The sequence below is a fragment of the Atractosteus spatula genome, chromosome 9 (assembly GCF_055471065.1).
Source record: "Atractosteus spatula isolate fAtrSpa1 chromosome 9, fAtrSpa1.hap1, whole genome shotgun sequence".
Taxonomy (NCBI): Eukaryota; Metazoa; Chordata; class Actinopteri; order Semionotiformes; family Lepisosteidae; genus Atractosteus; species Atractosteus spatula.
Window position 1 is genome coordinate 10,386,745 of NC_142714.1, and position 25,322 is coordinate 10,412,066.

Here is a 25,322-nt window from a genome sequence, read left to right on the forward strand (position 1 = left end):
GTTTGTGGCCTGCTTTCCGTGGAATGATCATTTCTAACGAAAGCAGAACAATGAACTGATAAGTATCGCTGTCCTTAAGAGCTGAAAAGCTGTGGGCCTGGCTGTCCCTGGCTCGCAGCAGAGGCCACAGAGACCAGAATCAGGGCCTGCAGTACCCTTCAGTGAACTGGGCCTCTCCGTCCCCCTTCAATTCCAAGTGTTCCCTGTGGCATCACGGCAACAGCAGCATGAAAGGAAGCCATGGTGCAGACCAGGCACGGTAAAAGCACAGCAAAACCGAGAGGGGTATGCTAAACCAAGAAACCATGGGGAAGGCGAAATAAATCCGAAGCATAATCGTGGCAAATCCAGGAGGAAAAGCTAATAAATACCACGCACGTTTACTGTGATAATCTTTCCTAAAAGTCTCCCTGTGATCCCCGAGCTGGACATTATCAGAGGGATTCTCCTGCTTGCAGGAGAGCTCTTGCCACTGGGACACAGCGTCTACAGACACCTTCACAGGGGTAATCTACTGGATTTTCCAGAAACGTGTTACAGCCTCTCCGCGCCTTTCTCATTTTGTCCCCTGCTTGCCACCATATGCTTTCTATCAGTTATAATCTCCACCCAAATACCCTGCAAACCAGGGAAAATCCACTAATACCCCTTTAAAACTCCAGACCATCGAGAAATAACAGACACAATCCCGCCTTTGCACGCAGACAGAACAGCACATGTTCACACAAACAGGCTCACTCGGAATGCATCTTGTGCACAAAACTCACGTTTCTTATGCATCCATGAGACTTGTGCGTTTCACCTAAATACACAATCACACAACCCCCTGGAAACAGGTATATCAGGACCATAAACTTAGACCATTGCCATCAAACATACCTGCCCCACATCTGAAATATTGTGCACTTTGGCTATGAAATAGTTTCTCAATATATTCAATATGTTAATCTATTGAAAACGTGAATGTTTCAAGTCTCTAACAGATTATTGAAGATCCTCATGGGCGCCGATCAAGTCAACCAAAGACCTCCGGAATCAACAGTGACACGCACACCAGAATACATCAATGGAAACTAGGAAGAAGTGTACTTAATTTACAGACCAGGAGGTATTGCTTAACTCAATGAGTTGTAGGAGTAGGGAACAAGCTTCCCTGCCATGTTGTTGAAGCTGATACTCTAGCTTTTTGTGAGAAATGGCTGAATGAGAATCTTGGATCAATTTGCTATTAGAATCCAAATGAGCCTTCAAAATGCCTTCCTCTTGTTTGTAACCTTTCTGGTGATGCTGGTATATACAATATGTTGTGTATATGGACATGGTCGTTTAAACAGACCCTTTATTCTTAAATTCTTCAAAGCAAGGTAATAGAAAGGAAGCCTTGTAGTGGCTGCCTCTCTGGGGGTTTTGAATCATTTTTAAATGAAACATCTAGAAACAAAATTAAAAAAGAAAGCAGAGCAAAAAAAACAAAACAATGCATTACAGAACCATCATGCAGTCTTGTAAAATAGCCCAAAGCTACTGCACGTAACAAGGGCAAATTAAAATCAGAAGATTCAATTTCTGAAAACAACAGGACCTAAAGATAAAATTTGAATTTAAATTACAGCAAAAGCCACCCCCTCAAATTATTTTCCATCGTATTTGTTATGGCGATTCGGAACTGACTGCGATGACAAAGTTGATGTGAACTACCCCCTCCCTGGCAATACGGGCTAATCCTAAACCGAGCGGGAGAGGCACCGAGGAAAACACCCGGGATAGAGGGAATGTCAGAAGGAGAGAGGCTCACACTTTTACTGGCGCAGCGTGCTTTCCAAGTGGGAGCAATCAATTCACTCATTTAAACTGATCAAGATTTAATTAACACAACACTCCGCAATTACTCTGTAATTAAAGTAATTTGGCCCCCTCGTTGTGCCGTGGATGTCATGGCACAGCTGCTCCTGAACCGCGCGAGAGGGGGAACGAGGGAACGAGGAGGGGAAAGAGAAAGGGGAAACGGGACAGTAGGAGAGGGAATTCTGAGATCTCCCCTGATCAGGAGTCGGACTCTTTGCCAAACATCAGGCTGGCTCTTTCACATAGTCAGCATTCTGTGGAATCCAGTGAGCCGCGTCACCGTGAGATTAAATGTCCACTAAGAGACAAGTTCCTGGACTTTCACTGGGATTATTCCAGAGAAAATGTTCAATACGTGAAGAAAATGCTTCCCCAGATAGCCTGGCATTTATACGAATATTCACATGTTGCCCCAGTACACTGCATGGACAGTTGAGTTAATGTTAAAAACATGTAAGTAAATGACAGCATTTATGTCTCAAACACCTTTTTTTCCATTAAGGAGTGAAGAAAAGGAGGAGGACAGAGTGGACAAAAATAAGACTTCTTCTCCCAAACGTCTGCTCCCTGTACAGTGGTCTTGTCTTGGGAAGTGAAGCAGAATGAATTCACCACAGAGCGAATTTCAACCCGTCGCCCTCACAGCTGACCGCAGGACAGCCAGCGGTTATTAGGTGCTCAGTACAGGATGTGACTAGTGCCCTCCCTGCTTCTCTGCACTGGAGAGGAAAGGAAATCTAGAATTCAAGAGGCTTTGTCACCTCTGTCCTCTCACAGGTTTCTGATTCTCCTCTGACCGCGTAGTATCAACGTGTACATTCACCATCGACTGTGGGACACAGAATCCCAAAGGGTCCAGAATCAAACACTGGAAACTCCCGGCATATTGAGACTTGAAAAAATGTTGCGTTCTCAGATTTCTTCTCAATGAACAAGTCAGCGTGGCGCTCTATGGTGGAGTGTTTGTCTGGCAAATAGCAGTTGAAATAATTTGTATGATTCTTACATAATGTGTATAATCCACAGGACACAAAGAAAGAAGGGCATTTGTCTCTATAGCCACACATAAGCATCTTAAACCAGTTCCTGAAGGGCCTAGGGTCATCTTGATCAGACATACAGAACAGTAATCTTAAGTGCTTTCACAACTGGCCACAGCCAGCTCAGAGGTGTTCCATCTGTTTACCTAATGAAATAATTAGACCAAGTATGTTACCGAGAGCACATGTAGAACAAAACCAAGAAAACTAGAGAGACCGGGCCCACCAGGAACTAAATCCTGACTCTCCAGTCTTAAGCGGCAGTGGAAGGACTGGGAGGGCTCAGTCTTGGCGAATGGCAGGAGACAGGCGATGACGGCCTGTGGCAGGGAGCCCAGCTCCTGGAACATTCCAGCGCTTTCCTGGCTCCTCATTCCACAGGTAAAAAAAAAAGAAATCACCCCCAATAACCCTTCAGCCGAGCCGGTTTGAATTTTCTAACATAAAATGCGAAATGCAGATAAAAAAAAAACAATGTACGGAGGTGAAACATTCATTAAAGAAAAAAAAAAGGCGTCACGTCTGCCAGCCATAAGCTTTGAAGTCGCAACATTGATAAACAAATAAATAAACGAGTAAACAAACGCGTTTATTTTTATTTGCCCTTAATGTGGAACTGCACAAGATCGGGGAGAAGGCAGGCGTTTGAGAGTGAAAGATGGGTTCAATTTAACGCCGAGTGTGAAATCAAATTTAATATTTAATATTCATACAGCTGTGCTGAGCGCGTTACGTTTTTACCGCGCTAAAAATGATCAATTATACCATGAAAGCTATTATACAGCGAGCAGAGCCCCGCTGCTGCTCGAATCAAGGAAAAAAAGGAGGTGGGGGGGGGGGGGGGGAGAGGAGAATTAAAAGGCTTTCAAATACCTTCTCCTTGTTTGCGGAGGTGCGTTTTCATATTGGACAGAGAAACAAGGACCTCTGACTACCGCGTTTCAAGCTGAAGGAGGTAAGCGAAACTTCAGTAACGGGTGGAGATAATTAATGAGACATTTTCAGCGGCAAACAGTGACTAATTGTACAAGATAGATATTGCTGAGAATTAATAACATTCATCCAACGCTTGCCACGATCCCCTACCAGTTCAATTTGCCGGGAGATTAAAATTACTGCCAAGTTGACTACATTAAAACGGAGACATACATGCGGTTGTTGTGTGTGTGTGTGTGCGTGCGCGCGTGCGAGTGCGAGCGCGTGAGTTTTTATTTTATTTCAGAAGAAAAAAACTATCTCTTATTTACAGCCTGCGATATGCATATCATTTCCCTCAGAAGCTCGTGGTGTGACCAAGGAAATTACAGAGATTACCGCGCGCCAGTGAAGGTATCCTATTGACAGTCGCGCGCACAGCCCCCAGCCACCTGTGGCATTTCGCCAGCGGGAGGGGGGACGGTGTGGCGCGCGTGTGTGTGTGTGGGGGGGGGTCGTCTACGCGGGGTCAGATAGCGAAGTGAGCAGAAATCACCAAAGAAAGGGAAACAAAATCAAATACAGCCAGATGAAGGTTTAATTACTGAGCTGTGCCCCCACTGGGAAACGTGTTCGAGTTCTTTGTTTTGTTCCAGCCTAGTCCCAGGTCAGCCCAGTCACGCCAGTCCACACGCACCCCACTGTAGAGTCCAGCGCCCGTGACTTGCAGAGGCCGGATCGGGGTTCCCTGCGGCCCCACCGAGCGGCCTGCCCAGGAAGTGTGAGACAGGCTGCTGTCACGATCACTGTCCTGTGGCTGTTCCCCCAGTCTGCGCTGTCGGCCCTGGGATTACAGCTGCCAAAAGCAGCCCCCTCCCCTCAGCCCGCTTCTGCGCCTGCTCCTCGACACTGCTGTACGATTGGACCCAGACCCAGACTGAGCCTGTAGGCCGGGCAGCGTGTGAGAGAGAGAGACAGGGGAATTCACGGGACAGTGTTGCCTCACCTGCAGATACGAGCTGACGTCTCCCACCCAGGTGCCTCTCAGCTCCGGGTCTTTGATCCCCGTACTGACTGCAGGTGATGGACGACACAAATCCCAACAATCACTGTCAGGCCTGTTAAAGAAAGAGCAGCCCGGCTCTCTCCCCCTCTGCCTGAGGTAGTGACACATGATGGACACCTCAGACTGCTGGCTCTGAGCCTCCATCGCGAGCAGTCAGGTGAGCTGCACTCCGCTGAAGGAACAGCCTGCCTTCCTGTCAGAGAGAGAGAGATCTTTCAGCTTTGTCAGATCACAGTTCTCACACATTCAACAATCCAGCATAATCATTTCATTTCAACACTTTATTGCCATAACAACTAGGCATGTGCATGGAGTTTGCTTAGACCTCAGCCGCCTACCAGAGGGAAGCAAAATGATCAGAGGCTGGGCAGGGTCTTTAGAGCTGTGCGTTTCCATCCACAGAGGGAAGGTATATCCTACTGGTCATGGCCTCCTAATAATCCCCCTCTCTGAACTGGCTTCATCACTCTGCTCTCCTCCCCACTGAGAGCTGGCGTGTGGGGAGAGGACTGGAGCATCATCCAGGTGGGGCTGCACACTGGTGGGGGTGGAGGGGATCCCCATTACCTGTAAACAGCTTGGAGTGGAGTGAAGAGGGCAGAAAAGGGCTCTATAAGAGTAAGGAATTATTATTATTATTATTATTATTATTATTATTATTATTACAGTAATACAGTTGGGGGGAAGTACACTACTCTCTCTGGCTGCTTCTCGTCCAGGACAGACATGTTGCGAAACCGCACAGTGATGCAGAAGGTCAGAACACTCTCCATGACAGATGTGTAGAAAGGGGTCATTGCTTCCTATGACACTCCTAATGTCTTGAACTGCCTCAGAAAGAAACAGCCTCTAGTGAGTTTAATAATAACAATACTAACACTTTTCACCCCAGAGCACTTGACAGGTCAGAGGGGCCCCATGTCCCAGCAGGTCAGGTAGAGGGGTGCGATAGGGAAGACTGAGGGAGGTGAGATTGTGCAAGCGCACAGCGGAATTCAGCCAGGACTTGGAGGTTCCCGACCTGATCCTGTCGCGTCTCATCTGAGTGACAGGACGTCCAACAGAGCACTGTGCCCGCTCACTGGCCTGGCCCGGCCCAGAGGGAAGAGCTCCACCTACTGGTCCACCAGCACCAGGCTGTCCTTACAGGACGCTCTGGGCAGTACTGACCCGGCCCAGCTTTGCTTGGCTGCCGGGGCGAAAGGAAATCAGGCTACAAGGTGCCAACATTTCCAATCTGAAACTGCAGACTGCAAGTGTCTGACTCCTTCTGGGGACCAGGCAGCGAAATGAGAGGCGAGCCCCTGGCTGTCTGCTGAGCCAGAGAGCGACTTGCCTCTCCTCTCATTGCTCCGAGTCCAGCTGCAGACAGAACTACCAGGGCAGAGAACCACTGAGGAGAGGAGGAGCACACAGCCAGCATGACAGGCACAGGAAATGAGCCACGTTCACAAACCTCTCAGGAACTGTTTTAAATAAGAGTAGGAACCCGGGCATTTCATTCTATGCTGTACGAACCGGTCTGCCAGTGTGCCGGAGCCGAACGTCTGAGCAATGACCTTTGACCTCATAACCTGATTGCTCCTTCATGGGAACGCACAGCAATTCCATTTATGTAATTCGCTGTGTTTTAACATTTATTGATTTTTCCCCCCATTTATTATGCAGTTATATATATATATCAGTTGGCAGAAAGCGGCCTGTTTTTCCTTTTCTCTGTGAAAGGTTAGCACCCCGAATTTGTGTAGCGTCCGTGACCTCGCTATCGTTATTCATAGTTTCCTCGCAAGCTACGCTGTGAAGTCATGCTACTGCATGATAACAGTACAACACGTTTTTTTTTTTCTGCGCTTAAAGATCCATTTACTATGGCAAACGTCTACAAGGGTCTTCAGTATCGAGTTCAGCGTCTGGCTGTGCTGGGTCGGGCGGAGCTACACCGGCAGAAGCCCGGGCCTCCTGTCGTATCCAGTTCAGTATCAGCTGGAAATCTGTAACCCCCCCCCCGTAATGGCGATACAGGCAGTTCCTGCCTTCATGTTTGCGCCTGTGCTTTTTAGAATCGGGATAAAAAAAGGAACCTGTTGTTTGTGTGTGTTTATATCGGTTTCTCCGTGCATTTGATGCGTTTGCTAGGGATTAGAGGAACGTAACAAAAAACCGCCACCACTTGAGTGAAAGCTAAAATTATGTTTACACAAGACAGGGGAGCCCGAAAGAAGTGACACAAAGCCTGTGTGCATCTTTGGTCCTTATGTGGTACATACAAATAATTGTGTATGTGGAGGATGAGAACAATCATGCGTCCCTGACGAAACGGATTGCGCATTTCGCAGACGGATACAGATTTCCAGGAGATACGGAACGGGATGAGACACCTGTTCTCCATTGAGCCGCCGGCTTCTTCGCAGCCTGACCGTCTGTGCGATGTCCACCACAGGCCCGAACGTGCCGTAAGGCTGCTTACACTACTGGTAATACCCTCTCAGCATTGTGAACAAAGCGGAATTTCACCCCTAATTCTTGACATTAAAAAAGTTAACCGAGTAGTATTGATCAATAGGGCATCAGGAAAACCGATGGCATGCAAGCGCGTAGTTTTGTTCCAAATAAAAAAATCTAAATCGGTCCCAATGCCTGTCAGCATAGCCCCCTCCCAAAGTTAGCAGGCAGAACTGCGCCAGGTGAAAAGGGAAAGTCAGCGGAGACGTTCGGGGGATACGTGTGAAAGTGAGTTCTGTCTAGTATTTGTCTCCATCTAGTGTGTTTCTTGCAAATTACGTATTTCAGGGTTTTTTTTTCCGATCATGAAGAACAAAGCCATTCTGTTTGGCCGCAGCAGGGCTAGTTGCTCAAGATCTCCGTTCTCCCACTAGTTTCGCCTTATTATGTCCAACAATACGGTTCATTTAATATTTCCGCACAGAAATACGGGAATGCACACAACGTTTCTGACTCGGGAAAGGGTTTTGGCTCGCTGTGTTTCGATCGCATTTGTCAGTTTTCCCCCCGTGAAGTTCGGGTTGTGGCGAGACTGTCAAAGCAACGCTAGAAACGATTATATCGCAGCGCTCCCGAAGGAGACTGGCGGGCGGCCTGAGCCCGAGACTCTGAAGCCCTCAATTTTGCACTCATTTTCTCTTTCTCCTTCCTCTTTCAATAGGGGGTCCCCTTTCCCGTTCCCCGCATTCAACACCGGACTGGGCAGCTGGCTCTGCTACCGTCCGTCCTTTACCTCAGTGGCTAGCACGCCCGGGTAGCGAGCCGCTGCTCCAGCCTCCCGCCTCTCTTGTTACACCGCTGCCCGTGCAGGGAGACAGTAAGGAGGACCGCCACAGATGAACTGCCACGGGGAGAGAAACTGTAGCAACAGACCCCGTTAATAAAAAAAAGGTGATTTCTTAATAGGAAAAAAGTTAACAACATTCACTCAGAAATATTGTCGAAATTGCATCTTCAAGCGCAGGAGCCACTGCAGGCCACTCTAATCACAGAGTCTCTTCCTGGTGGAAATACAAATAAACGCTCGGAATAATTACACATCGAGGAGAGGGCTCCAGTTGGCACTGGGGAACGCCCCGGGCCTACATTGTAGAGAGACCTTAAGCCTTAAAAAGTTTGCCGGACTCAAGCCGGCAAGATTGGTCTTGGACTTTGAAATATATGCAGCTATATTACAGCAAAGTTACCTAAAATTCTACAATCGAAGCAGAAATGATGCAATTTACTAGCAATCCTTCTCTAGTATAGTAAAATTACCAGAGATGCTTCAAGACTTTCAAGAGAGCGCCACAAGAGGGAGTCCAAGCTCTCTGTTAATTAAGACGCTACCGAATAAAGTCTTGAGCTCTTTCTCACCGGTCTGCAGTGCCAGTCGGGACCGCTAGTAGGAGCTCCTGCTAGGTTTCTTCGCAAATCTCGGTATAGCCTCCAACAATTTACAGCAGGGGAAGTTACTCCGGCCTCATACCACCTCTGATATGTCCCAGCCTCTTAGGTGCTCAGGAATGTGGCACGACTTCTAACGAACAAGACCACGATGGAGAAATTGTAGTCCATAGTGCACGTCTGTTTCCCTTTCCAGGAGTGCAGTGCTTTCTTCAGTACCAGTTACCTACTAAAATAAATTTCCATTGTCTCCAGTACCAGAAGTGCCAGATGAGAGTCTCAGTTCAGCTCCTTTGAGAAATCCTATACATAGCGCTCACTGCAAAATGTTAAACACAGAGCCTGGTTCTTTTTGCTCTGTCTTCTCTTGAGTCGCTTAGCACACGCATCTGAATTAAGGAAATAGACAAAGAGGAGGATATGTGGTCAATGAAGTATCCCTCTGTGCATGAATATGTTTGATTAAAAAGGACTACATTACCCCAGTCTCTAAGCTCCAAAAAAGCTAAGGCCAACAACATATTTGTTTGTTTAGCCTTGTCTCCAATATTGGCCATCCTCTTGAGGAATGAGGTAGCAAATACTCAAGTCTTGAATTAAAAAAAACACACCTCCACATATTCTCTTAGACACTAAAATGTCTTCTGTTCTTTTTTCTCTGGCTGTAATGACACACTGGAGAACCCCGATCAAGATTCAATTACTGCTTCTTTAAGATACATTATAAACCAGATTACAGCCTTGTAACATGTACAGACTTGGAGAATGAAAGAATAATTTATTGATAAAATCTGACAGCAAATATTTCTCCAGAGGAAATTAAAAGGTTGGCTTTTTGACACAATGCAGCAGTTTAGCCTTTTGCAGTAAGAAAAGGAAGCAATGTTTTTAATTATTCAAACATCACACTTTTTAGCCTTTCTGATTTATGTACTGCTCTACTTAAGAGCTTCAGGAACATTAAAACTAGACCGTCTCCATTTTCCACAGTCATGGAGTCATAGTGACAGTAAAGCCTGGGTGTTTATCCAACAGATCTGAACAGAGTCCGAGGTTAAGTATCCAAGCAAAAGGAACCTCCTCTCTCTACAGAACTTGACTATAAAAACAAGCGTTTTTCATTGGTTACTGGCATCTCATGTTCCAGGAGGAAAATGTGATTATATCCAGATTATGCTGCAAAACAGCCCAGTGGTCTCTGTACTACTACTCTGTACTAGGTTTTAAGAAGAAATATACAATTATAAATTCATCCAACAGCAGCAATGAGTTCCTCCCTTTTCTGCGGTATCCCATGGCACAAGTTTTACAGTAAAATCCCCTTTTTTACGTAGAGGAAGCAGGAGTGCGTTTAAACTAATTCGACATGGGAAGCAGTCAGTGACCATGTCAAAGGCACAGGAGTTTCATTACAACCCCACCGCTGCCTCGTATGTTGAATAAACTAGCCTCTGTTGTGTGCTTTTTTTAACTAATCCCGTCAGAAAATGAGGTCTCGCACAACTGGGAAACTGGTCCTGATAACTTACGGCAGTTACAGGTCTACTCTTGAACCTGTAAAGGTTTGCTTTACCCTTTATCTTTAACAATTTCTCTCCATCTGACAGCTGGCATTTTACCCAGGCGAGCGCTGCACCTGAGTGGGTCCTCTTCTGCGTGTAAAGAGCTTTGGACATCTCTGGAATGAAAATCGCTAAATAAATGCAAGCAATTACTGGTTCGATATCTTCTTTTTCACTGAAGATATGCTCGATTCCCACTAGAGAGCACGTGGGGTTTCCACATCATCCAAAATGTCCACATTGAGCACCTACACGCGACCATCTTCCAGTGCTTCCCACCTTCTCCTCAAAGATATTAAAAAAAAAACACACGGTTTTCTTTTCTGCCTTTATTTAGTAAAGTAGGCTGTTAGGGCGTCCAAGCACCCCGTGAGTGTACAAAGGTTAAGAACAGAAAGAGAACCCCAGCAGCCTTCCCCAGCACTGATCGTCTCCCGCGCGTCAATCAGTGAATCAGGCATGCCGACTGGGAGACGCCCCGAGCTGGAGCTCCATTCGGTGAGGTGCAGCGCTGCCATCCCTCCTGGTGTTACCCCGTTCCTACTTTTTTTAATTTACTTGGATTACTCATCTATCATACTGATTGCACTTAACCCCCCCCGAATTCAGTTCTGGTTTTAGAATAGTTGTTTTTGGATCAGTGTTACGACAAGCACAGTGAAAAGCGAGTCTTCCTCCTACGAGCCGCCCCAGTGGCATCCCGCGTTTCCCCAGGTCTTTGCACCTCGGAGATGGCAGCCTGCAAGGCCAAGAGCAGCTGCTGCCCTCGCTCTCCTCTCTCCGCCCGAGGGGCTCCAGCAGTCTGTGGGGGAAAGGGGGAGCCTGCTGGGTTGCACTGGGCCACTGCAGCGCCCAACCAGCCAGGCTGTGCTCACATGCACAGCGCCCACGTTCGCCCTCCCCTTTAACACAAGATACACATTCAATTCAAAGCACACAGCCCTGTGGTGGTGGCGGCGTCTGGCAGCACACACACCAATCCATTTTAGTTCCAGTGAATGCCTTGTGGGCAACTCCAGTCCTCAGAAACCAAGGGTTTACACACGTTTTTAATTTACCTATGGGTAAGCCTTGGGAGACCTGGCCCCTCTAAGCCCTTATAAGGAATTTGTTAAATTAAGTAATGGAGTTGGGAAAAAAAAAACAGTGCACAGCCACCACTGTATTAATATGCCACGCACTATAAATTTGTCTTATGAAACCTGGCTGCCTGCGTTTTTGCAAAATATTCTCCCCTCCGAGAGGATGTCGCTTGAGGGAAATGTCAGTAACATTAATGATTTTCTGCACATCTTTAGCGCATATACTACTCATCAGTACAATCGCAGGGGCACAGTCAAAACTCTTAGGGCGGAAAAAAAAGCTGTTTGTGCATCCCTGGTTTTTGTGTAAGTAGTCCTAACTCTCAGGATGCGACAAGAGCACAGCCCCTGTGAAGTGTTAAAAGCTGTGGTGCAGGCCTGTCTGAGATGTTCCCGACTGGAACAGATAGCCTCATTACACCCGTTACCTGCAGGCAGGGAGCACCTCTGCACGAGCAACCCCCTTGTGGATAAGCCACATGTTCTGGTGGATGCAGCTTCTGACAGTAAAAGGCTGCAGCCCTACGTCTTCCTCAGGCACTCTGCGTTTTTAAAATCTGCACTAGCTACAGGCATATCAGACACTGGTAGCCAAATTCAGTTGGAGATTTGGACCACCAGTTCTTTGTGCGAACTGTGCAGCTGTAAAAACCTTTCAAATGCACAGAAAAGTTGAAAGGTTTCCTTCACTGCCTCACAGTCCCTGTTGATCTGCAGAACATTACAGGCGACCAGCACCTTCTTTCTTAAAAGATCGGACACTGCAATTCCGACACCGCTTCCATTAACTTATGTTTTTCTTTGAAAATATTATTCTGTCGAGCACGGTTTGTGAAGGTGAGCAATCCAGGTTAAATAACCAGTTTGGCTGAACCGGTATGGTTAAGGACATGCCACCTTAACTAAGCTTAATAAGTACAGAAGTGGTCTAATTTAAAGTCTGCTCATGACACAGCTTCTGGAAAACGACAAATATTTATCTCCCTGTGTTCCGTGACCTAATCTAATAATGTCATCCTTTATTACCGTGTATGTAAGTGGTACCATCTGTCAGCACAGTAAATCAGCAAGAAAACAGCCATTCCAGGGTTGACAAAAGCCTTTGGTTTTCATCAAAGCAGAGCACAGCACCGTAAAGACAGCTGTTTACACTGGGAGATGCTCTGCTGGGATCATTAGTGTTTTTTCTGTTCACAAGAACCGTTGTGGATTCTTAACAGTCACAAAAGGAACTGGCTCCTAAAAATCTGCTCCTGCTTGCTTTTCTGTTGAGTACAGCTCTACCTTGGCAAATTCACTAACCTAATGGAATGTCTAGCAGTCCATTCAAAAGACCCAGGCTGCTTCTCCCTGAAACATACAACAAAGTTGGCATAAACTCTTTTGGCCTTCATGGGATATGGGAGTGTGAAAAGTTTTATTTAGAACAGTATGGAAGTAAAGCCAAAACACAATGCAAATTTTAGACTGGAGAAACGATGTGTACATATGAACAATGAAGGAAGGCATGCATGTCTGTGTGGGTAACCCAATATGCAAGGTTTTTGACTCTCCAAAAGCAATTTGGAAGAGAAAATTCAGAACCAGGGCAAATTGTTAAACTGACCTGATAATTATCACATAAATAAAGGGGAAGCACCCCACCTTGGCTTAGCAGCCCTAGTTTACAGCAACGGTGAATACTGCTCAAGATTTGAACATGCTGATGAAGTGAAACCCATCAGTGTCCATTAAAACCATCATTGCTACATTACACTTTAGGGGAATGAACTGTTCTCTTGGTCATTATCAACTGCAATAATACATATACGGTGGAACATGCTTTGTCACAGCATATTGTGGAGTTTAAAAGTGATTGTATATAAAGCAACAGCATTCTGGTCAGCTGTGCCAAAGCCTGTCCTTTCCTAAAGCACTGGAAAGAAGGAGGGTGCATATACATCCTCTGTACACAGCCCTCAACCACACAGACACATGCAGCCACACATGCATATAGACATGAAAGCATATGCTCAGAGGAGTATACTAGATAAAATATATTAACATCCTTTAAATTATAAAACTGTACAAGGGCCTCTGTGTAGTAAAATATTCAATAGGAAGAACAAGAAAAATCTTGTGAGCTTTACTGATGGACGTGTAAAAACAATTTTTAAATATCTCTTCATAAAAACTCCCCATTTGATTAAAATAGCTCATTTTTATCGTGTAAAAATATCTTTCCCAGGTCCAGACTGGAGCGCCAGGCTCTGGTTCATATCTTTATATGGAGTCTTGACGAAGGGCTGGTCTAAACCACATGTCCATTGCCTTCTCCAGCCAGGGTCTCTCGCTCAGTTTCTCCGCAGGGCCAGTGGAGAAGATGCTTCTTACCTAGTTCATGCGCCAACACAGAAAACAACAGGATGGCAGGGATGTGGGCAGATTTAACCATTGTGTATACTGTTGCTGCAATCGGAAATGCCTTCCATCTTAATCAGATATTTGGCGAGTCGGAGAAAAATCAATTAGCAAAAGCTTAGCATGAAGACATACCACCATGGGTCTGGACATGAGATGCGGTCAAAGCTAACTGATTGATAAAACTGAGATAAATCAGATCCCTGGGATGCCCATCGTCTCTTTTGTCAAGCAGCAGCCCAGCTATCTGACCTGGGCAGAAAGCCTTGATAACTCTGCAGTAACCCAAAAACCACCAGCCTACACCAAGCTCCTTCGCAGCACAGCTCCAGGACAGGAATCTCCGAGCGCCAGGCCACAGGAGCCTTACTGAACCCGGCTCACTCCAGGGCTGGGGCAGAAACGTGTGGCCACTGAGGTCACTCATTAGCTTATCAGTGTTCCATGGACAAAGTAGGCTAAATTCTCACAAAAAGCCTGAAGAGCCCGATTATCTGAAAGGCATGATCATCTACTCTAAATCCATCAGCTTCAGTAAATTGAGTTTTATGAGGATGAATTCTATGTGGCACTGAAGCAGGGTGGTAAGCACAGTCTCACAGCTCCTGGGTTCGATTTTGGCGTCAGATGTCTGCCTCTCTGCCTGGAGTTTACATGGGGTTGCAGAGCAGGGTCTGGTGTGCTGTGGTCTTTTCTGATAACTGGCTTTCTGATTGTAAATGGATGCAAGGAGTTTTGAGAAAGCCCTGAAACGGCCTGTGAAAAAGCAGCACAGGTTAACAGCACTGTGCACATGAGAGGTAAAGAGGGCAGAGACAAGAGAAATCCACAGATTTGCCCCATTCGCTGGGCCGGTGCTCAGGAACCCACAACTGGAGCATGACTGGTCACAAGAGCCCTGATCCGATGCCTCTTCTGGGCGAGCCGTCATCCTGGCAGCAGGCTGCGGTCACGGTCCATGAGACTTACCAGGGGGAGCAGCTTACAAGCAGCACCTCAGCCCGTGGAACCTTACCGACAGATTCCCCGTTTCCGGATATTAAAAAAAAGAAATTAAAACGGAAGTCAGAAGCTTCACAGTGTATCCACTCCACCTCGCTCTGTTCCCCCATTCCATCGGAGCGCTGCGTGTGCCAGCTCAGTCAATGGGACCCTGGAAGATGAGCTTGGCACAGCCCTGAGAAGGGCTGAGCTGTGTGGCACAGAAGGGGCAGGCCGCATGGAAGGCGTGCGTGCCATGAGGCAGGGGGATCTCCGACCAGTACTTGGCCGACTTCTCCGAGCAGACGTGTCCGCAGGGCACGAAAGCGTGAGTCGGGGCACCCGTGTCCACATAGAAAGCGGGCTCGGAGCCCAGCCACAGGGGCACGTAGGGCCCCACCGCGCGGCACATGGGGCACTCCCGCTGGGCGTTGGGTTCGTGCTCAGAGCGATGGCCCCAGTTGTGGTACCCGTGCACATGGCCACAGGCCAGGTACACCCAGGGCTGCTTGTCCTCCAGGGAGCCCAGGTCGCGGCTGCGCTGCATGCTGGGGAAGGCCAGGGTGTTGAGCCCCACGGGGCACTGGGGCCGGGCCGCGTTGATCTCCTGCCGCAGCGCCTCGATGTGCTTCTGCGTGGGCGTGTGGAAGAGCCCGTCCGCCGTGCGCCACAGCAGGGTGGCGCCGCACAGGTCCACCAGAGAGCCGTCCTGCAGCACGTTGCTCTCGCTCTCCACCTGCAGGGGGGCACAACCGCACACGGCTCAAGGCGAGCTCGCAGGCCCCCCGTCAGCCGGCAGGGATGTCTCCATCTCCCATCGGCCCGGCGCAAGGCAAAGTTCCATCAGAAAAACCAAGTGTTCGATGCACACAAAAAGACCACTCGCGGCTGTGAACTTCATGCAGAACAAAAAACAATGGAAGGACAAGACGGAATTTTAGTCAAGTTTTTAAATAAATGATTGGACTCGACAAAGCCTTGGTGTGGCCTGAGAATAAGTAACACCACTTATTTTGCTACTGACCGGTCAGTTGGAAAGAAAGTTAAATGCATCGCCAGCAAAATACTTTCAAGCAGCCTTGTCACTTAAGAGTATTTTTATAAAGCATCTAACAAGAAAGGTCTATGACATTCTCAAAAATAACCACCTAAAGGAAAGAAGACCATAAAAATAAACAACCCCTTTAATTATTAAGGTTTTCCATCCTACCCCTGAAGGTTTAAAATTGTGCTTCACCTCTAGTGCAATGTCTTTAGAAGATGCCCCCCTTTCTCCAGAACTTCTCCTGATCTGATTGAGCCTATTTCTAGTTTCCCCACGACTATGTCCCTCTACGAGACAAGTCAGCAAGATGCTAGGTTTAAGTACAGCAGGCCGCATGAAGGATCTTTCAACGTCCACAGACCCATCCATTAGAAACGTGCTGTAGCTCCTCCTGTTGGTATCCCGAACGGAAGGACGGGCAGTTGTGAACAAAGCCTTCCCCCACACCCACGCCCCTCTTCACCCCTCCCTGCTTGCAAGCCTCCTTTCCCCGGTGGACTGACCAGCTTGCCGCGGGTCTGCGCCGAGCGGGTCTCCCGCAGCGTGTAGACGTCGCCGCACACGGAGATCTCCCTCCACACGCCGGGCTTGGAGTCCTCGGTGAAGCCGCCGCGCGGGTGCATCACCAGCACGCCGTTGGTGGTCAGCCCGTCCATGTGGCCGTCGGGGTTCTTCCACTTGGCCGCCTTCTCCTGCGGGGCAGAGGGGCGGCCGTCAGAGGGGGCGGGGCGTGGGAACGCAGCGGGGCGGAGGCCGCGAGCCACCCACGCTGGGGTTTGCGCTTCCGAAGCGCGCCGCTCTCTCGGACAACCGTTCGGTACGGTCGGCGAGACCGCGCCCAGGAAGGGCAAAGCTTAGAGATTTGCCGTTTCCATATCAGATCGGCATCAACTATTCAACCAAGGCACCCCCCACCCCAACCACCATTAGATGTCGCCGGTAAATTCATTTTATTAAAAACGTTCAGACATTTTAATCAAGCACCATGCACCCCACCACCCTTCACATCCTCCTCCTGTCACTGGACCTTCACGCCTCATGCTGAAAGCACACCCGTACTCGGACATGTACATGTACTCGGACATGTACTGGCACATGTACCCGTACTGGTACTCGGACATGTACTGGCACATGTACCCGTACTGGCACATGTACTGGTACATGTACATGGACTCATACTGGCACCCGTACTCGGACATGTACCCGTACTGGTACACGTACTCAGACATGTACTGGTACTCGGACATGTACTGGCACATGTACTCGTACTGGTACTCGGACATGTACTGGCACATGTACAGAAACGCACTGACCCCCAGGAAGATGTTCAGACATGTACCGGTACTCGTACTGGTACCCGTACCGGTACTGGTACTCGTACTGGTACCCGTACCGGTACCCGTACCCGTACTGGTACCCGTACTGGTACTGGTACTGGTACTGGTACCCGTACCGGTACTCGTACTGGTACCCGTACCGGTACTGGTACAGAAACGCACTGACCCCCAGGAAGATGTTCTTGGAAGAGTCGAAGCCTGCAGCGTAGATCCTGGCAGTGTAGGGAGGGCTGCGCTCGCACACCACGCGGCAGGCGAACCGGGAGATCGTGCTCTGAGTGATGGGGGCATCTTCAGCCCCTTGGCCCCCCGACACCGTGTCCGTCACCACAAAGTCAATGGGGCTCTCGGTGGAGCGGCCAATCTGCAGCAGAGCAGAAAGGGAGAATTCTGTAAGAAAGGCACTAGACCAAAATAATGAGCCAAATGCAGAACGCAGGGGAAACAGAAGGTAATGTATTTTTAACTCCCGTCTTTCGGATTGTGCAACCCTGAATTTTTGGACAGTTGCACGCACTAGCTGTTAAGGATGTTGACTTTTAAAAGATCTGTCTGCAAAATGTCAGGAGTTGCAGTGCAAGGCAAAGAAAACGCTACTGCAAAGCAACACCAAGTCTCCCTAGATGCCAATTCAACACCTAAATCATTCATCTATACATTATTTATAATAGTATTAAAGAGCATCATTAAGAGGATAAGGTAGGTTCATTTATTTGTCATAAGACAGAGAATTTCCTCTGTCTTTCCGTGATGTTTACACTTTTTGATTACCTGGAACATGTCTGTGTCCTTATCATGGCAATACTCCACCACCACAGTCTGGTTCCGAGACAGCGTGTAGGAGATGCTGTGCTGCCCCCTGCAGTTCACCGCCTGGAACAACAGAATATGAGCACAACTGCTTGGAAAACAGGTAGAAACGAGATGAATAATCAGAGTATCAGACTGAACAACATGGCTCCTTCCATTTCTCCAGAACCTTTGGCTAGTGGCACAGCCTATATTTGACCAAAGATTCATAATACACAATGTTAGCAAATTCTAATTACTCGGACGAGGCATTAAGCATCTAAAAACACTGCGCCTCACTTGGCACAATGCAGTTTAGACCCATCTTAGTCTGGATCCTGATACTACCATCTTTCTGCAGAGACAAAAACAGGTTAGATTAATTTAGAAATGTAGGACTAGAAATGATGTCTTGTAATAAATATTTATTCAGAAATTCAGCTGATTCAGGTCATAAACTCCTCAAGTGACAGAAAGACTTAGTGAAATGTGCCTGGCAGGCTGTCAAGAATTGACAATTTATCAAAGACTAGGGAAGGGAATAAAAGACATTTTGACATAGAGAATGGGTCTCGATCACCGCAGTGACAGAAGAACCTTTTTTCTTGCATTGACAATCCATGTGGTGGCTTCCTGGCTTCCTGGTTTTATAAGCACACTCATACACAAGTCCTCCAAATTTCAATCAAAAACAAATTGACAATAATAATAATCCGCTCTTTTGAAGTACCATGGAACCACTTAGCGGCCTCCAAAACCTTCTTAGGGGTGTAAAAGAGGGTGACAAACATGTCATTCATTAGTAGCATTCATCATCTTGGTTGAGGTCAGGGAGCTCTCTGAAGACTACAGGCAAACGGTCATTGACATAAAGATGTTGGGAGAAATAAAAGCAATAAAAATAATCACAAAAACCTCAATCTATCACTTTCTATTTACATTCCAGCTTGCGCTGGAAGTCTCCAGCTAAGTGTCGAAAACTACCATTCAACGTGGTCTTCATGGCTACGTAGTGTGGCTGCTTCTGAGAATGAACCATATAAAGAGGCAACTTGCATTTGCTAAACTGCCACTGAATGATAACTGTAACCACATCTTAAGAAAAGATTAAACGAAAACTGAGCCTTTTGGACATGCTCATCAGCATTATGTTTGGTGTATAAAATGTGAAGCTCATGTTGAGAAAACACTCAATCCCACAGTAAAATATTACTAGGGTCTGTTATGTTTTGGGGTTATTTTCCTTCCGATGATGCTCAAGCTCTTAAGAAAGGAGGAATCATGAACTTTGACATGGACCAGGACATTCTGGCCAAACATCTGGTTCCCTGTCCAAAGAAGCTCAAGCTTGTCCAAACCTCGACAATGATTCCAACAACACACACATCCAAACCTACAAATAGGTAACAACACATAAAAAAGAACCCAAAGCATGGAGGAATAGTCAAAATTCCCTCTTTTGAAAGTGCCAGAAGCTCACAGCATACTATAGGCAGCAGTGTAAGCCCTGCCAGAGAAGGATTTACAAAATACTGACTACAGCGGCGTGAATAAATGTAACCCTTTTGCTTTCATTACTTATATTTAAATATTAGTTTGCCATGTTTACAGCATAAGTTTTTTTTAAAAGATCATGCAATCAAAAAACCTGTTATGTGTTTTCATCAGGAGTATGAATAACTATGGAGGTCACTGCAATAATAGCCATGGGAAAAGCTGCACTCAGCGCTGCCTGGGCAATGATGTTTTTAAATTACACTAGTACTTCCAAGTAAAAATGTTTATCAGAACAAAATGTACTGCACTGTGTTAACCATTTCACAATATGTATCATAATTAAAGTGCTATTTACTTTGACTTTCCAACAGGGACTGACATCTGTGTTTGCGAGAGGCAGCTGGCATGAGCAGTGCTAATTTTTCCACTTACCGACAGGAAATAATAATGTGTGTTAAAGTGGGTCGGATCGGCTACACTGTGCTTTCACTAGGGACTGGCAGAGTGCGCGTCCTGAAGCTTTGACGTCTTGTTTACCAGAACCACAGCCCAATGAGAAGAAGCGTCAGAGTGAAAAGCACAATATTTCTATTCTTTTAGACTTGACACTACTTGGTCAGGGGGCAGTGTGTGTCCTTAACGCAGGGAGGCTTGAGGCAGATGGTGGAATGGGTGCCTGCCTTGTGTGTGTGTGTGTGTGTGTGTGTTGGGGGGGTTGGCTCAGCCGTGGTACACCATGTTGTTAATTAACCACCCCCTGCACAGTGGGACAACACTCTCCTGCCACTGACAAAGCCTTCAGAAGTAAGGGAACAGACCATATGATCATGATCAATAGGCCCACTCGCCAGCCCGAAGACCCTGCAGGGCACAGCTCTGTCTCTCCCCATGTGCTGGGCCGGGGTTCAGCCCTGCCAGAAACACAGTGGCCAGAAGGGCAGGGTCCAGAGGCTCCTTGTCTGTACTTTCAGCCACTCGCTACAACAATCTGCCGAGCACTACAACAAGCCAGGAGGTTACCAACAGATTGCAACATCCTTTACTCTCCAATGCCTTACGGGTTTCCAAAGCACCAGCAATGAATATTTAACCCACACATCATCATTACATTTTATAATACGGGGTACAAAAGCACACCACAAAGAAATAGTGGGGTAGGAGCACAGCAAAATCACTACCGGAAAACTTCAGTCCGCATACCATAGCACACTGCTAGTAAAAACTAAAATCAGCCTCTACACTCTCCATCCAGACTCCTCTTCCCCTTGACTCTTTATCTATGCTGAACCCTACTGCTGTAAAAGGACACTGAGGGGCAACTTTTCTATGCCTCATTCAGCGCAGAAAAGTAAAGATACATTTAGCATCTTAATAAATCAGTGTAAAGGCCAGAAGTCAAACCCTTTTCTAATTAATTTCTTTCAGATTGATTATTCAGTAATTGTAGTTGACCAGTGAACCAAGTCATACAAATAATCAGCGTAATCGGAGACCGCTAGTGTAGAGGCGATGGGCGGGAGTCAGCATGTACTTGTCAGGGAGGAGCAAGAGGCAGGCTGCCCTAAGCCCCGGCAGTTCTAACAAATTTGCAGACCAGATGGCTACATGGGGGAGGCCGCAAAGCTCATAGTAGTTACATAACGGGATCAGTACACTGGGCAATAGAGATGTCACTGTACTATATAATGCACAGATCTTCTCTCTATCCGACCATGGTTATGTGCAGACAAAGCCAACCCCCTTGGGATGGAAAGAACACCGAGGGCTGCCCGATCTCAAAGGGATCAGCAAACCCCTGCTCCTGGAGCTTCACTGATAGTGCGACCGCCCTCAAACTATTAAATCAGCATCATCTCTTCACCCTCACCGACGCCGAGGCACAGCAGTCCAGTCAAGACAGCAACACAAAGCCCTGCGCCGGCGCAGAAGCCTCTTCAAGTTTCCGGTTTTGAACAAGGGCAAGTGTGGCCTGAGGTGGGTGCACCTGTGCACTGAGACCAAGGGGGGAGAGAGACAGGGATCCAAATAAATAAGAGGAGAGTAAGGAGCAACAGAGACAGAGAAAAGGGAGACTGGTGAGTCTGCCTTCGGGGCTCGGAAGAGGAGCTCTGCGTGCCTGAAGGTATGGGAAAGGCCTTTTGGCTGGGATCAGGCAGGAGATTAGAGAGCAAAGGAGGGAAATAAAGACTGTCTGTCCCCCATCAGAGGGATCACAGGGGCTCCTTACTAATACGCATGAGGCCCTGCACTGCCCGAGAGCCACGATCAGCCAGCCCACCACTGCTGCTGTCAAGCAAAAAAAAAAAACAGAAGAAGAAAGTCTTTTCCACTCATTATCTGAAACATAGCAGGGAGACCATATCCTCTAGGAAGCCAATGGCTTGATTTAACACTGAGCGAGAAAGCTAACGTCCTGAAAAACATTATCAGCACCAGACCGCAAAAGACCAGAACGTATCTGCATAATTTACATTCCCCAATTATTCATTACACACCGACCCAGCCTCGCCAAGCGTATCTTTACAGTAGGAGTCTCCAACTGGTCTGGTCTCCGAGCACCACAGTCCATCAGGTTTTATAATAGTCAGCCTTTAAATCGTCAGTTTGTATTGGCCTGGGGCAGTTTAACGACAATCAATTAAACAGGTGGTGCGCACATTAAATAATTTAGAGATCATCTGGCACAAATATTGAGAATATCTTTCAGCCCACAAGTGCCAGTGCTCCCTCCTTCGCTGGAACATTACTTGCTTAAAGGATCAGGTGCTTGAACAGCAACTGTTCCTTATCTTTAAATAACTGTTGACCTATAGGAATAACAGGATCGGGGCTCTCCAGGACCAGGGTTGGAGACCCACCTGTCCTAGAGAGCAACCACAGTCTACATGGAAAGTATGAGGCCATTCATCTCTGGATGCGTCAGAAGATCTACAACAACACGTGAGAGGTTCAGCATTGACTGGAGAAGAGAAGCATCCCTCACTGTCACTGCCATAAGCCCCCAGGGTTCTCCCTTTCACTGGGAACGCGGAGCACTGGCCGGCTGATCCCGAACCCGCCCACAGCTGCGCTGAGCCTCGGGAACCCTAGCCAGAGCCGGCCGGCAACACGATCCTTGACCAAACTGGCAACGGTCAGGAGCCCCAGCCACTGCTTGGAATGGGTGTGTTTACCAGTTAAGCCATTACAGGAGCCCCTGTATTATAACCAAGTATGAACTGGCATTACTCTGCTCTCCTCCCCACTAATAGCTGGTGTGTGGGGAGCGTGCTAGCGCACTATGGCTGCCGTCACATCATCCAGGTGGGGCTGCACATTGGTGGTGGTGGAGGGGATCCCTATTACCTGTAAAGCGCTTTGAGTGGAGTGTCCAGAAAAGCGCTATATAAGTGTAAGGAATTATTGTAAGTACATCATGCGCATTCTACTTGAAAGCTCTTTAAAATATATTTTTGTTCCTCTTCCCCTCAGTCCCCTTGCCGTGAACACATGGAGCACAAAGCTCTTTGATGGGACCATGATTACTCACTGAACAGCACAGCTTTTTCCCCCAACCATAAAGACAGGGAAAGCATAAAGAAACAAGTTTTACAGCGGTTTGCCAAAATCTAGTTTTAACCAGGAAGGATTTACAGGAGAAAAATATCATCCTTGTGCTGCACTCCATCTTAGGTCTTACTATTTCGTGGAAGAAGTCGGGGTATCCCACCGTGTTTAACAATATGGAGGGGCAGCAACCCTTTTTGTAAAGAATGACCTTTTCTTCTCAGTTTTAGATGTACGGCTCCCTAGTGTCCAGCTGTATCTTGTGGTTTGCATTCCGAGGTGGATTCTGAAGAGGTCCACTGGATTGTCATCTTTGGGGACACTGAACACTTGAATTAAGTTTATAGTCTTCCCTGGACCAATACTAAAACGTTTAAGTTCTTCAGTCTGTCAGTTTAGCACTTTCCTTTAAGCACAAGAATTGATTCCTGAGCTGCAATACCTTGTCACATAGTGACAAAACTGAACACAATACTGTCTTCTAAACAAGGCCTGACTACCACATCACTAAATTCTTGTTAACACCTCTTGACTTTATATACTAACATTGTTCACTTTTTTATTGCTTCCCCACATTGTTTAGAAAATGTAAATTGTGTCCACAAACACCTAGTTCATTCTTCAAGCGGGGTGCTTCCTACAAAATATTAATATTACTGGAACAAAACACTACACATGTCTATGTTAAATATCATGTAGGTGTTTTCTCAGTCTTGAATTTTGTCTGTTTCTGAATTTCCCTTGCAGCTTTTTAAGTGTTTATAAATTCTCCTCATCAAACTTTTTTACTACGCCACAACCTAGATTGCTGATATAACTTAGAAAGAGCAGCGGTCTTAATACCCTGTGGTACTCAACTAATCACATCACTATAATTGTGCTGTATTGATCCTTTATCTGTATAAAAGCCTTAGGAAAATAAAATATATATATATAATGCTCTGTATCCGTTATTGCTCTTGCTTGGTTAAAGAACTGTTTCTTCTTAAATAAGACTTTTTCTAAATTCATGCTTATTATTCCCAAGAATCTTATGGCCATACATGTATCATCACAGTACAAGTGATCATGAACCAGTACAAGAACCACAGATCTCCGTTTTGGACTAGTATGATACAGGTTTTTCTACCGACCCAATTAATGATATTGTGGTATTAATTAGGAGAAAGCGTTGGAAAGTATGTAAAGTTTCTCTCTATTACCGAATAGGTACAAATTTAAATTAGAACCACACAAAAGCAAAACTGCACTTGGTGAAACAGAATGCACTGAATGTGTGACTCTCTCTTCTCTGCCAGCTGCTGTGGGAGAAGAAAAGGTTATTCACCAAAAACAATGTTAAATAACGAAAAAAATACTCTGGCTGCTACATTCCATTCCTCTTACTACGCTGAGCCACCACCCAGCCCTACTATAAAGCTTTAGTGTCAGATATGCGCAGGTTCTTTAAAAGAGTTCCTTAAAACTGAGTTAATTTAATTTAATTTAATTCCCCTGCATCAGCTGTCAAACTATAGTACTGCTTTCAAGTCCTCTGTCACAACTGAATTATACCCTTTTGCAATACAAAGGTGAGAAAGAATCACTATTAGTAACCTCTAATAATAACAATTCAACATCTTTATTTCATACCAATTCTGCTGTGTGCACATTCTGTAACTGAAACAAAACTGATTAATATACATTTCAGGTTGTAATGTTTTAATTTAATAAAATGTTATTGATATGGGGAAAAAAAGAGGATTAGGGTTAGAAACGGTTGCTGTAAGGTTTGTGTTGAGCATAGCTTTAACTTGGCTTTATCTGCAGGAATTTATCATGTGTCCAAAACGATGGGAAAACAACTGGTGTACAGTATTATAACCATATTCACTAACAGTTTTGACTTACAACACCTATTTTGCCGTGACTTGCTATCAAATTGATAGGCGATCGGCATTACATCATTTGTCTGAGGAAACTGAGCACTAGTACAGACACCCAGTTTGCATCACCAGGTCTTTGAGCATCCCTGCACCACTTTGTGCTCCCCTTCTCCTATAAAGAGGAGCAGAAAAGTCACATTGCTGTACCTCCCCCTCCTCCCCGAGGAATCACCGACACTGCCAAACCTGCCTAGCAACATAGCCAACGGTCTCCAACCACGTGGCAACAGGGAGGTCGCGACCCCGGGAGAGCCGAGTGAGCAATGAGACCAGAAGGGAGAAAAACAGAAGGATGGAGGAGAGAAAGAAAGGAGGAGTGAGGAAAGAAGGAGCCAAACTACTTGTGCACTCGCTGTAAAAGAGCTGCAGAACCGGAATGGGACCAGGAGGCCACAGTGAAGAAG

General features: G+C 46.6%; 1 protein-coding gene across 1 annotated transcript in view; it reads right to left on the minus strand.

Annotated features, from left to right (window-relative positions):
- Positions 1-10,630: 10,630 nt before the first annotated feature.
- peli2 (pellino E3 ubiquitin protein ligase family member 2) overlaps positions 10,631-25,322 on the minus strand; it is a 31,739-nt gene continuing 17,047 nt past the window's right edge. Inside the window, exons 3-6 of the mRNA XM_088926004.1 lie at positions 17,933-18,034; positions 17,328-17,525; positions 16,328-16,516; positions 10,631-15,515 (exon numbers count right to left, since the gene is read on the minus strand). Of these exons, the coding sequence (XP_088782130.1) occupies positions 14,937-15,515; positions 16,328-16,516; positions 17,328-17,525; positions 17,933-18,034 (1,068 nt within the window). The 3' untranslated portion in view covers positions 10,631-14,936. The remainder of the gene's footprint in view (positions 15,516-16,327; positions 16,517-17,327; positions 17,526-17,932; positions 18,035-25,322) is intronic.